The 13,596-nt window shown below is 36.9% G+C and overlaps 1 protein-coding gene across 3 annotated transcripts in view; it reads left to right on the forward strand.

The window, feature by feature from the left end:
• Positions 1-13,596, forward strand: part of LOC105348750 (uncharacterized) — a 51,715-nt gene that overhangs the window by 20,756 nt on the left and 17,363 nt on the right. For 2 of the 3 annotated variants that reach the window (XM_034458280.2, XM_034458273.2), the window contains exons 14-37: positions 207-431; positions 586-792; positions 889-1,172; positions 1,349-1,499; positions 1,643-1,861; positions 4,470-4,623; positions 4,900-5,156; positions 5,465-5,488; positions 5,604-5,801; positions 6,009-6,144; positions 6,382-6,416; positions 6,516-6,657; positions 6,895-7,133; positions 7,285-7,455; positions 7,595-7,787; positions 7,987-8,229; positions 9,863-10,080; positions 10,588-10,693; positions 10,866-10,982; positions 11,375-11,510; positions 11,697-11,877; positions 12,205-12,659; positions 13,018-13,229; positions 13,332-13,561. In XM_034458280.2, the coding sequence (XP_034314171.2) occupies positions 207-431; positions 586-792; positions 889-1,172; positions 1,349-1,499; positions 1,643-1,861; positions 4,470-4,623; positions 4,900-5,156; positions 5,465-5,488; positions 5,604-5,801; positions 6,009-6,144; positions 6,382-6,416; positions 6,516-6,657; positions 6,895-7,133; positions 7,285-7,455; positions 7,595-7,787; positions 7,987-8,229; positions 9,863-10,080; positions 10,588-10,693; positions 10,866-10,982; positions 11,375-11,510; positions 11,697-11,877; positions 12,205-12,659; positions 13,018-13,229; positions 13,332-13,561 (4,533 nt within the window). The remainder of the gene's footprint in view (positions 1-206; positions 432-585; positions 793-888; positions 1,173-1,348; positions 1,500-1,642; positions 1,862-4,469; positions 4,624-4,899; positions 5,157-5,464; positions 5,489-5,603; positions 5,802-6,008; positions 6,145-6,381; positions 6,417-6,515; positions 6,658-6,894; positions 7,134-7,284; positions 7,456-7,594; positions 7,788-7,986; positions 8,230-9,862; positions 10,081-10,587; positions 10,694-10,865; positions 10,983-11,374; positions 11,511-11,696; positions 11,878-12,204; positions 12,660-13,017; positions 13,230-13,331; positions 13,562-13,596) is intronic. The other variant, XM_034458284.2, reaches the window with a different exon arrangement.

The following is a 13,596-nucleotide window of genomic DNA, read 5'->3' on the forward strand; positions in this document are numbered from 1 at the left end:
TGTCTATTAAACATCACTGCATTCTTTACTTGACTTTGTGAAAGTAATAGCAAAAAACTAGGAACATATTCTTTAAAATCTGGGAATGAAACACAGCATATAAAAGATATTAATTAATATTGATAATTAATATTAATAATTTATTGTTATACAGACAAAAGATATCATGGTCCGTTTAAATATAATTCATGCATGTACTCTAACAGGATACTGCAGAATGTGAATCCAAATATGGCAGTTATGCAAGGGGAGCTAACTGCTATGAAACTCCATTCTGGGGGGCTTATCATAAACATTTTCAAATAAAACCTGCAATCAAATCAAATGGAGGACTCAAAGTTGGAAAAGACAAAGGGCTACATGATTCTGATTACTACTTACAAGTTACAACTACAAACAAAGCCAAACTGACTACAGTGTTGTCCAAAAAGGTAGGCTATTTGTTTTTTTTGGTGTTAATTGTTTGTATTGATGTGTAAAGGAGTACACCTTTCCATAGCTGAGAAAGAAATTGAAGCAGAAAAAAGTCTATATTTGCTCACTTTTTCATGATGATTGGTATTCGGATATATTGTTTTTCTGTAGATAACAATTGATACATCCCCTCCTCACACGGGTGTGGTACAAGATGGTGTCCCAGGGACAGATGAAGTCGACTACCAGCAGGGTATGACCCTGAATGCTCATTGGGAGGGCTTCTTCGACAGGGAGAGTGGGGTTCTGTTTTATCAATATGGTTATGACACAAAGCCACTTAGTGCTTCAGCATTTTCTCTTGAGGCTAGTGGAAATGTAAGTAGTATAGAATTATTAAATAATTTACACTAAAAATATTGAAAGTTGTTTGATAAAAGCCAGGTTTTATTCACCATCTGCTATTGACTTCAGGGTCAGATTGTTGAGACCTACTCCCTGCATGCTACCCATACAGTCACCACAGAGGGGCAGTACTTCATCTGTGTGGTGGCCTATAACCGAGCTCTGGAGCCCTCGGAGCCCGTGTGTTCTGACGGAGTGACTGTCACCACCGTGGTGCCATCTGTGAAGGAAGTGAACATAGAGGGAGCCACTACCACTGGGGGATTAGTGACTGACACCACGAATTCCAACTACTGGATCGTCACTAGTAATAGATTCCGACGGCTGATTAAAGATCCAACATCTGATTGCATGTAAGACATGATTTGCAGAAATGACACTGAACAAATCTCCTCTCCCTGTCCTAACCCTTCAATAATATTGGTTTTTTTCTAATGACTTCTATGTACATTTAGAGCAAAAGTTAAAATGAAACAATTTATTTTTCTTTCTAATGAACACTCAAGCTTTCCTACATTGACTATTGCAGCACCAAAGCAACAGTTGTTGCTGACCTAGATCTGTTGCCCGCTGAGCACCAGGAGGGTGGCGCCTTTGTGACGGTCAATGGGAGTGTGTTCTGTGCAAACTCTACAGGCTCACCCCCCTCCCTCAGTCCCATGCTCTCTAAATCTTCCATGGTGAGTGATGTCTATTTTAAATATTTTCTTTAGAAAGTGCCAAAAAAGTGTGGTGAACATTTAGACAGTTTTAGATGTGATTTGCGTAGGATTGTTAGTGAGTTGGTTACTGAAGGACAAATATATGATTTGTGGTTTTGTAGCTATTTGTGAGTTGGTTACCAGTAGACAACCCTGGCAGAGTTCACAACTATGAGGTCGGTTTCTCCTCTACCCCTGGAAGCCCCGCCCCAGACATCATGGCCTTCAGAAGCACCAAACAACACCCCCATCTTCATATCTTCCATGCCGATGTGCCTGATGGAGCAGAGTTTCACATTGTCATCAAGACCATCAGCAAGGCTAATGTTGAAGGAATTCAGGTCTTTAACTGTTTCATATTACAGTCGCACCTGCTGTTACGGCCACCTTTAATCAGCGGCCACTCGCCATAAGCGGCCAGTTTTAATCCCGCCCGTTTAGTTTTACACTATATTTTAACTGATTTAAGCGGCCACCTGTCTAACGCGGCCAGCGGCCACTGTTTTTAGGTCCCGTGGCTTCAACATGCCTGTTTTCAACGGCCATTTTGTCTGTTTTGTCACATGACTTTTGATTCTGACATGTGACCCCGTATCGAAAGAAGCCAAACTTCGAAAGCTGATAATGAGTTAATGACAAATAATTGAGTGTGTTATTTGAAGTCTGCTGAGATTTAATGTGATAATTGATTATCATAACATCTGTTTTGTGTTGTTTATATATCGACACGTACTTATATACTTCATTAAAAGTCATTGTATATGGCCAGTCTTCCGCGGAACAGCTTAACATGTGCAGCAATTATTAGCCGGTAATATGCACTTTTTTCCTAGAAAATTTCTTTGAGATAATAAAACGGGTTCTTAATATATATAAGAATGGAATTTTGATACTTTTTTAAAAGGTAAAACATCGGCTATCGTAGTTCAGCACATACCCATTGCTCGGTAACGCTACTTCTGTTTGTTTACGGCATTTAATCCCTTGAAAATTATCATTTGGGCGTATTTAGCAGAACATGTTTTGTTCTTAATCCCTTGATAGATAAATGGAATTAAAACGGCCATTTAAAATTAATATAAACTGTTTATTTAGCAATCCGATCTGTGCATTCACCATCTCTGTGTACGCCGCCATTACAGATGCTATTAATAAATCTGTGCAATAGAGCCAAAATGAAAGTACTCGATGTTTTTTTCCATTAATTTGAAACCTGGAATAAGAGGCCACCTGTCTTTAGCGGCCAGTTTGGCATTGTCCCACAGGTGGCCGCTTAAAACAGGTGCGACTGTACTTTTTTTCATACCTTTTAACAAGTTTGCCATCTTTAAGTGTTTGAGTACTGCCAATCCATCAAATATTTTTTAGTCTGAGATTGTTTTAAAGAAGTAACAAAGTCCTTTTTAGAATATGTCATAATGTTTTGAATATTAGGAATGTTTTATGAACTTTTCAGAGGAATACCAAGTTGTATTTTGGGCGAAATGAAGTTCTTTACTACATAGAAATGCATCTTTTAATAAAGGAAACTGTTGTTAAATTTTCTAATCTGTAGCAATATTTTAGTAATCTATTGACAAATCTTTCTTGTTCAGAAAGTGAAGCATGGTTCATACTTTTTTTATTCAAACCCAATATGGTTTTACAAAATTTAATATGTAAATTAAGTTTCAGCTATTAAGTTGTTATAACACTGTTGTATCAATATATCATTAGACTGATTTATTTTTATGTTATTGACATTAAAGATTCCCCATATTTCAGAGCCATAAAGTAAATTGGCTTTATAGTGTGATTAAATACATTTAAGCTAGTGGATATCGTGGGGTTTAGACTCAGGAAATCTTTCTGTAGTTTGAAATAAGCTTTCAATCCCTTTTTGTGTAATTCAACCTTTAGGGAGAAAATCCCTGAAGCTGTGCGTAAGTACATGTATTTGTAACTTAGTACATTCAATATTGAAATTTTTGTAACAAAATTTATGTTTTATTGTTCTTTCGGATTTGTTAAATATAACTTTTGTTTTATTGGAATAAACTTGCATACCCTAGTCATCACAATATTTCTCTAAAGCATTTAGTTTTTGCTGAAGTCCTTCTGGTGATGATGAAAAAATTACTATGTCATCAGCATACATTAAACAGTCTATGTTATTTGAATATTTAAGAAATAAACAACGTTATTTAGTGAACATGGCGTTATGAATAGCAATTGCTCTGTTGGCATATTCCATGATGCGCTAGCGCATCATGGAAAAAAAGCCAGCAGAGCACTTGCTATTAATTCATATTCCTATTTTAAACATAATTAATGCGGTAAATGTGAATTTTCCATTATATACCATTTCCTTAAATGATGTTTTAGTGATAGAATGAAGTAAGATTGATTATTTACATTTACATTCACTTTGTCAAGCCCATCAAAACTCCCAAGCGTAAATCCCATAAAATTACGCGAGAACTGTCATGGCCACTGAGAAAGACGTCGGTAAACATGCTGATGTGTTTTATCTGGTTTTGATTGATATACGATTAGTTTGTTCAACCTGAATTAAAAAATCATTTTATCTAAAGGAAGTCAAATAATAAATACATGTATAATAAATCTTTTCAGACCAAAGTCAGCCGCTTTAGAAAATTAATTTTGCACTATTACGGATATCCTATGTAATTGTAGCCCTCTCCAGTAATCATCAGATATAAAAAATCGGAGAGGGCTACATTATTGCAGCTTGGACACCTGGGTTCTCTCTGGGTACTCTGGCTTCCTCCCACATCAATGACCCCCTTGCGCTAACATCTGTGCCAAAGAGAGATATCAATAAAAGTTGTTGAACTTGTTTATAATTAGTTATTGTTGTGAAATGAATGAAGTTTATTTTAACACTTGAACACATATCACGTGCTTAATATATTAATATATTGATGTATTTTCAATTCTCTGTTTTAGTCTATAGGTCCATGCTTCATGGACACCACGCCCCCAGAATTCACTGGACCAATCAGTGTTGCCCATACAAATGGATTCCTTGTTGCATCATGGGATGGTGGGGCTTTTGCAGATGCCCAGGAACCTAACAAATTAGATCTGAAGTTTGCAATAGGTATTTGTAAATAAGATCCAAATGAAAAAAATATTAATTCTTACTTCTTTGTATTAGAATATTGTAGTTGGTACTGTAGTAAGTATTTGTTAATTCCATGAATAGGGAAAGTGTCTTAAAATTTAATTTCAATGATGAAATGGTTTCTGAAATTATGATGAATGCCGAGATGTTGTTATTTAGTTGGTATGAAATGAAGGAATAAAATGAATAGTTTTTCTGTTCCATGCATATGCATTACATAATTATATATTTATATCTGTTTTCCATGACTAGGCCATTCCCCCAGTCACACAGATGTACAGAGCTACACCCCACTACAGAGTGGTGGATCCTGTGTGGTGGGGGATCCCCCCACATGTACAGCCATCGCTATTTCTGACACGGAGTGGCGACTCCACGGCCATCAGACGTATTATGTAACCATCAAGGCAGAGAACTCGGCAGGCCTGTCCACCTTCGCTGTGTCGGAGCCTTACATTCATGATGTACAGCTGGCTTCTGAGGGACTCGTGTTTGACATCGAGGCAACTGTGAGTTCATGTCATCATTTTTTAAAATCTTTATTGAAAATAGAATCAGAAAAAGACATCACTGTAAATCAAGTGTAATATATATGACGGTGTAGTTTATATCCAAGTTTCAGGTAAATTTTGTTTTGCTATAGGAATGTACATGTTTTATGTTTATTTCCATCAAAACAAAAGGTAATGTCTGGACCTAGATTTTGTCTGAATATTTTTTGCAGAAAAGTTACAAATTTTATGTTTGAACTGTTGGCTATGTTTTTTCTTTCTTCTACATGTGAGTTCCATGACAATATGGAGATTTATTTTTGCAGACACTGAATCAACAGGCCTTTACTGTAAGTTTTTTTTTTTTTGCTACACAATGTTACCTTTCGGTTTTATAATACTGATGCTTATTTAGGAGACAAAGTATAATTTTACACATGTATATTTAATGTGAATTTGACACAGGACATGGAGGATGTGGATTTTACCACAATAAAGGACAGTCTCACAGCACACTGGGAGGGGTTCTCCCACCCCCATCTGAATGTGACCTACAAGTTTCAGGCAGGAACCACCCCCGGTGGTGCAGATGTGGTGTCACCTGTAGAGGTGGGGACACAGGACTCATATTCTGCCACGGGTCTTAGTTTGGAAACATTCAAGGTACTTTGTTATGATAGGAAAATTAACAACAATTTGTTGTTTCCTCTACTATTCCTTTTAAAAGAATAAAGTAATTAGATGAGATGATCCCATTTAGACTATTGTATCTATTAAACTAAAATCGAAATGGACAATGAAAAATAATCAACGATTCTTCATTGCTTTAAATTTACAAGTAAACGTTCATGTGATCTCCTTTCTTTACAGACTTATTATGTGACAGTCACAGCAGTGACCTTGGCAGGAAGTGTGACCTTGACGTCTGATGGGGTCACAGTGGTACAGGACGAAGCGGTGTTGTCAGGTATCACTGTACAGGACGGGGAACCCTGCAACATGACAGGTATGTACTAAGTGTACACATACACAGGTGTTATATACATGTATGTGTACACAGGTGTTATGGAATGCTTGTTACCTGTCATACATTTTCTTCTTGTGTCAGATGGAGAACCTGAAACATGACAGGTATTCAGATATATATATATGCATGTGTATTCTTGGAAACGAGTAAGAATGATTTGGTGTGCATACATGATGAACATGACTCCATATTAAACACTTTTTATGTACTTTGCAGTTGATAATGGAACCCGTTTTAAACATCATTTTGAAGTAAGTATAGATTGATAGATTTTCATATTTTCCTGAAGTATAGCATTTTCTTTTTGAAGACTTTTGAGTGTTTATCATACTGTGTGCCATTGTTTGTAGGACAACCGGATGAGATGTGGGGATGACATAGACTATCAGGCCTCCACTAATTTCCTAACAGCATACTGGGAGGTTCCTAGTGATATGGATTATTACACTCCAGATACACACTTTGCTATAGAAGAAATGTCCCCTGTTGGTAGTAAGCATGTCACTTTGTTTTTTCTCAATGCATACATGTAATATTTATTTTGTAGTTTATCTATGTATGTGTTCATCAGTTAGTTATAAATGTATGATGATTAAAAAATAAGAATGAATTCAGTGTTGTCTACCATCATAACACTGTGTAATGATTCTCCTGAATATTTGATATAGCAAAATAACATTCTGTGAATGTTCACAAAATTGATCATTTTAATATTGAATATTTCTTAAGATATGTGGACCATGTTCAGGGAGTATGAACATCTTCACAAACACAGTGAAGCCAAAGTTACAGATCTAGATTTGAAGCCAGGGAGAATGTATAGAGTGGTTGTCAAACTCTGCGCCATTACCACATGTTATGCTCCTCTGTACAGTGATGGTGTGTTGGTATTGGCAAACCCTCCCACCCAAGGGAAGATAACTGTGGAACATCAAAACGCAACCCAGAGTGGAGGCTCTACAGAAAAGGTTTGGTAGTTTAAGGAATATATCAAAACTTGACAGTTGTATTGAGGGTCTGAAGTTATGAAGTCATGTATAAGAATTTAAGGACAATATGCAGAACATAAATCTAACAGTAGATGATTAAATTGTTGTTTGTTTTTCTTCAATTTTTCAGATTGTGGTGAACATGGAGAAGTTCTATGACCCAGACATCGTAGATGAAGCAGACAAGTATGCTGTAATAGATAAATATGAGTGGGCCATTACAGACAATGCCCACATTGGGAGAACTCACACGATCTGGACGGAGGTCACAGGGGTCACAGAGACTCTTGCTGGGAAAGGGGTAAGGTCACTGACCACACATTCACCTGTAATGTCATTGGACATTGAATTATCAATGACTTTTGCTCTCGTAATAAATTAGAATTAACATACTTCATATTTTCAATTGATGTCATTGCATTGTATTCATACAAACATAGATGCAATTTGATGTGGAACTGCAAGGGGAGTTTGACTTCTCCAAATGCCGGCGGTTGGCTGTTCGTGGATACAACAAGGCCAAGCTGTTTTCGTCAATGTCTGTGGACATCAAAGACTGTAAAGCATTTGATCCCATTCTGATCAAGCCTAAACATGTACTGGATGCTGTGGGCAAACCAGATGGAGACAGAGGTAATCATTTTGTCTGTTACATGCATGTTAGTGTATGATAAATCATTGAAATACATACTCATTAACATGTGCATTCCCCTAATCATTTCTGATGAGCTCATCATCCCCTTCACTACTGTTTAGTTGGGTTTGTAGTTTTATTATTTCTTTTAATCAGCAAGTTATTCTTATGAATAGTACACATATGGTTTGACTTTAGATGGGTATGGACTACCAGTTTATCTTGAGGAGAACGCTCGCTGGGAAGAACCAGACAAAGATTACACGCCCAACAAGAACTACCTGTCAGCCGTGTGGCCTCAGCTAAGATACCGCGCCTATGTGGTGGCTGTACTGAACGCCAGAAGCATGGACTCCACCACCTACTATCAACAGACCAACTCCTTGTCTCTGCCTGATCCTTGTAGCCACCCAGACGCCATTAAATGTACCACAGTGGAAGGCAAGTTTATGTTCTGTATACATATACAAGGAAAGATAAATTTGTTACTTGTATGATTCATAATAAAATAATGGATAGAAATGTAGAATTGAAAGAAGTACATGCAACAGAGACACTTTTTGCCTCTGCTGGAGTTTGAATTTGGGTCCTCTGACATGCCAGTCAAGCACTCTACCGATCAAGCTAAAGGGTTAACCCACAAGTCTGAGCTAGTAAGAATGCCACATATCTGACTCTACCACATTGTCCACCTCCATGAAAAGAGACGTATTCAACTCTTCTGGAGTTTCAACACCTGTGGGTAAAGTACTAGAGATAATCTTGTCACCCGCCAGAGAATAATGGCAGCATACAAAGAGATGGTGAATGCACAGCTCTGATTACTGATCTCAGTCGAAAAAATTGTTTACATTAAATATAAATGGTTATTTTAATACAAAATATCTATTAACAGATTAAGAGCATAACATTTTCTGCTAAATATCCCCAAATAATAATTTTCAAATGAATCGTTCAAAAAATGCAGTAAACAAACACAAGTAGTGTTTCTGTTTAGAGGCTATATAACTGAATTGCGATAGCCAATGTTTTACCTGTTCGAAAAAAGTGTAAAAAATTCTATTTGGGTTTAAAATATGCACCCCTTTCTCACAAAGAAATTTTATTTTAAAAAAGTGCATACTATATTGGCATACTTGCCAACCTCCAACATGTGAAAATCTGGTCATGACCAGATTTGGAAAGTAAAAAATCTGGTCATAGCGCATAACGACATTCACAACATATTTACCATGCATTTCATAGGTATATACAATAGAAATATATGTTAAAACTTATGTGTAATACTTAATTGCAAAGCAGAATTTTAACTAACAGTTGCTGATTTTGAATTTTGTAAAGGGATCTGACACAGAAAATGGTAGGTTTGTTAAGCTAAAAAAAAATGCAAGAAGATTGAGTTTCTGCTACATTAACCTTGCTTTTGAACTCTCTAAATGATGGCATGAAAGTTGTAAGTGACTTGGAAGACTTTTGTGTATTAAAAAGCATTCTATACATGCCTTAGCATTTTTGAATGTTTAGTCAGATCATTTTGGGCACAAAATCCAATATTCAAATGTGCGTTACATAGAACATAAAAAGCCTCGTTTTGTACTCGATTCTTTGTTTTACCCATGGGAATTCATTTTCCCAGGTATGTTGATAGGTACTTAAATACCGATTTCTTTTTGTTGGTTTTGATTCCACTGGCCCCGATGAAGAACTTTTCTTATTATAAGCCATATCACACTTAATGATTTAAACCTTCGGTTTGTCAAAACAACTCGGGATAATAATTAACACTTAATGTGTCTGTTATAGCCATCGGTATTGTTTATGTAAATCCAAGCTCAGCTTGGGTTCATACTGGAAGTCAAACACGCATTGAATTTACGAACCAAATCCGGAAATCGGGAGATTTTCGGGTTGTTCGATAAAAATTTGGGTGAAAAGCATGACCCGTTGGGTCATAAAAAATCATTGGGTGAAGGGTTGAAAACTCGGGTGTGATCCGAAGAAATCGGGTCAGTTGGCAAGTATGTATTGGCAAAATATGGTAATTTCCAATCTCATAACATGGTTTGTATTTTAGGACGAGAATTTGTGAACTTCAAATTTGAGCCTGGGGAGTTGATCCATGGACAGAGATACACAATCTGCATCCACACAGAGTACACAGAGATCAAGTTTGAGGAGTGGACACAAGTCTTACCTGAACTGAACACCTGTACTGATGGTGTGGTGGTTGACCTTACCTCCCCTACCCCGGGGAAGGTGTGGATCGGCAATGTTGAAGGGACAGAGTATCAGGTTAGTTATGGTGGGAAGTTATTGTACATCAACCTATTTAATTTCTTTGTTCATTACAAAATTGATGGATCTAATTTAGATAGAGAAACATTTTGACTTTTATTGTAACTAAGGACTTGCTTCATCATTAGGTTTCATATATCAAATACTGCATACAGGGAAATATTCGCCCCGTTTTAGTTTTGCTTTTTTTGCTCTAGTTGTCAGTGGGCAAACACAAATGAAACACAAATTTGACTGGGTGAATTCAAGGTTGAATTAAAAAGTTGAATAAGGGCAAAAATAACCCTGTTTACAGTACTTTGTATGTTAGAGAAATTGGGCCTGCTTCTTCAGTAGGTTTTAAATAATTATTGCATGTTTTGTTTGTCAGAGATGTTGTTTTGCAATAAAAGGAACATTAATGTTTTCCACACTCACTGATATTTACAATTAGTAGAGATGTAATCTAATTTAATCAAAATCTATCTTCCATTTAGTTTGACTTATTAGACTTTGTGATTACAGACATCCACAACAGATATGTACATCAACTGGGAAACATTTGTAGACATAGAGGAACTGACTGTCATATCACACTCTTCAGGCATTCAGGACTATCAACTTGGCATAGGTAAAGAGTCTTTAGAATTCAAACCACTCAAAAATAATTCTGTTGATTTAAATAATTTTCTTTTCTATGTGTATTTGTGGTGTCCTAATTTTGCAGCAATGGATAAAGATATATTATCACTATGTACAGTTTGTGATAACTGAGATTCCCTGTACACTTATTTGTTTTGTAGGAACCACTGTGGGAGGAAATGATGTGGTGGCTTTCCACAGTGTTGGGGTGGTGAACCATGCGGTGCTACATGGTCTATTTCTACAAAGTGGACATACATATTATGCCACAGTTAAAGGTAACATATAAATCACAAATTTTTTCGAAATGAAGTTTTTCCCAGAGAAAACTTTTTACTTATATATATATTTCAAATGAAGAACAATTTTTTAATACAATGCGTACTATGAGGTTAATATTTATTCTTCAGCATAAATGATTTCTTTGGATTAGTATTCTACACATATGTAAACTAATTCAAATTTTCTATTGTAATCTGTTTTAATATATCAAATACATGTATATGATTTTTTTTTGCAAAGGAGGAAGGAAAAATATTTCTGATAGCATTAAAATGTTTTTTGTCAAGTACACTGAATTTAAGTGTATGGTAACATACCTAAAATACCTAAAGTAGCAATATTTTCTAGCTTTAATTTTTTTCAAAACAATATGCCATATTTTTGACAGCTATGGATTATGCTGGGAGAATGACCAGTGTAACCTCTGACCCTGTTGTCGTGGATACAACTCCTCCAAAGAAGTCTGATGACCCCATTACAATATCTGGAAGACATATTGTCTCAAAATCTGAAATAGAGGCTTGGTAAGGAAAACTGGGCTGATGATACTGTCCTTTAAATTTGAGATTTGTTCATTGTTGTTGATTTAGTACTTTACAATCACTGTCAGAAACCCTCAGTTGATCTCACATGTTTATACCCTGTAAGAAGTGAGATCAACCGGAAGTTTCCAACAATGAACCATAGAGAGATATGTTGTTTTGATACAGCTGGAAGAAGGTGTTTGTAGACCCAGAGAGCACTGTGGACTATTACATGTGGTCCATTGGTTCACAGCCCGGGTATGATGACATCATGGAGTTTACTCGGGAGGAGACAGAGTGTGGAGAAAACAGCAAGCTCAATCCACTGGATCTGAAAGAGGGCCATTCCTACTACATTTCTGTCAAGGTAACAAACACAGGCAATAGAGTGCAAGGTTCTGGGATCATTACCACTATTTTATTTGAAAAATGATAACAAATAAGACTTTAATAATTTTCAACAAAGTAACATTGCTTGATTGGAAATTATGCCAATTTTAATTTCTATGTATTTGTTAGTTATTTGGAATATTTTAAATGCACAAGTAGAGATTGTTTTGTTTCTGTGGAAATTTTTTAAAGGTTTTGCATGGATGGAAAGTATAGCATGTCCATGTTAATTAAAGAGATACTCTTAATCTATGAAAATCATTTATTTTTAAATTAACAATTATTTGTATACAATTTTTTTCAGGCCATTAACAAGGCAGGTTTGATGTCATTAGCCACCTCCTGGGCCTACAGGGTTGACCTTTCACCACCAATAGCCGGCCATATCTATGACGGGGTGCCAGGCTCTGAACTAGCAGATATTGATTTCCAGACGGACATGTCTGCCTTAAATGTGTACTGGGAGGGATTCCATGACCCTCATTCTGCCATTAAAGAGTACTACATCAGCGTTGGTACGTGTCCTTCTTGTGATGATGTCATTGGTAGACAAGCTATCGGGATCGTCAGCTCCTTCAAGCTGGATCATGTCCACTTTGGTGTGGGACTGACCTATTACACCTCACTGACCGCGTGTAACACTGCGGACTACTGCACCACTGTGATGACTGATGGAGTGTTGATGGACAACAGTCCCCCCAGTGTGGGGCTGGTGATGGATGGAACCAGGGAGCATGATACAGAGTACCAGTCCATCAGGTAATGACCAGTTCATGAGGTTAACAGTCCATATCCAGTTCATCACCTTATGGCCAGTTTATCAGCCGTAGGTAAAGACTAGTCCATCAGGTAATGACCAGTCTGTCGGGTAATGATCAATTAAACTAGTTTCTTGTCCACCAGGTAATGCCCAATTTATCGAGTAATGGCAAGTCCATAAAATCATTCCATCAGGTAATGTCCAGTCTGTAAAATGTACATGAAAATAAGGATATTATTTCAACTTGGTCTTATAAATACCATCCTTCAATGTTTATCCTAGCATTGTCTACTGGTAATTTGACAAAGGTTTATAAATTCTTGAATTGTTTTCTGAAATCAATTATGTATTTTACAGGACATACTTTGGAGCCAAGTGGCGCGGCTTTGTGGACCCCCAGTCTGGTCTTGACCACTATGTCTGGTGGGCAGGGACCACTGTGGGAGGAGATGATATCCTCTCCCCCCAGAAACTCCACCTGACCACCACTGCTGCTGTGTTCAACTTGTCCCCAGAACTGCCTATCGGAAAGCGAGTCTATGTTACTGTCAGGGCTTATAACAAAGCTGGTCAGTAAAGGTTTTGTCTACTTGACAACATATGACCCTGTTAATGATGAATGACTCATTTTTTAACAAATGATAATTAAATTTTCAAAATTCTAATTTCAGGATTGTATACAGACTCCACTTCCAATGGCTTCCTGATTGACACAACTGCTCCTGTCATCTCTAGTGGTCCTCAGTTTGCCTCGTCCTTCAGTCTCGTACCAGGTACACAGTTCTACAGGACACTGATGAAGGTGGAATGGTCAGTAAATGATGCTGAATCACACATTGAGAGGCAGTATCTCTCCATTAAGTCTCACATTGGTGGAGAGTTTGACTTATCTTCTACAAAGGTAAATATTCGGTAAACATTACAGACTAATTGAAA

The sequence above is a fragment of the Magallana gigas genome, chromosome 5 (assembly GCF_963853765.1).
Source record: "Magallana gigas chromosome 5, xbMagGiga1.1, whole genome shotgun sequence".
In the NCBI taxonomy this organism is placed as follows: Eukaryota; Metazoa; Mollusca; class Bivalvia; order Ostreida; family Ostreidae; genus Magallana; species Magallana gigas.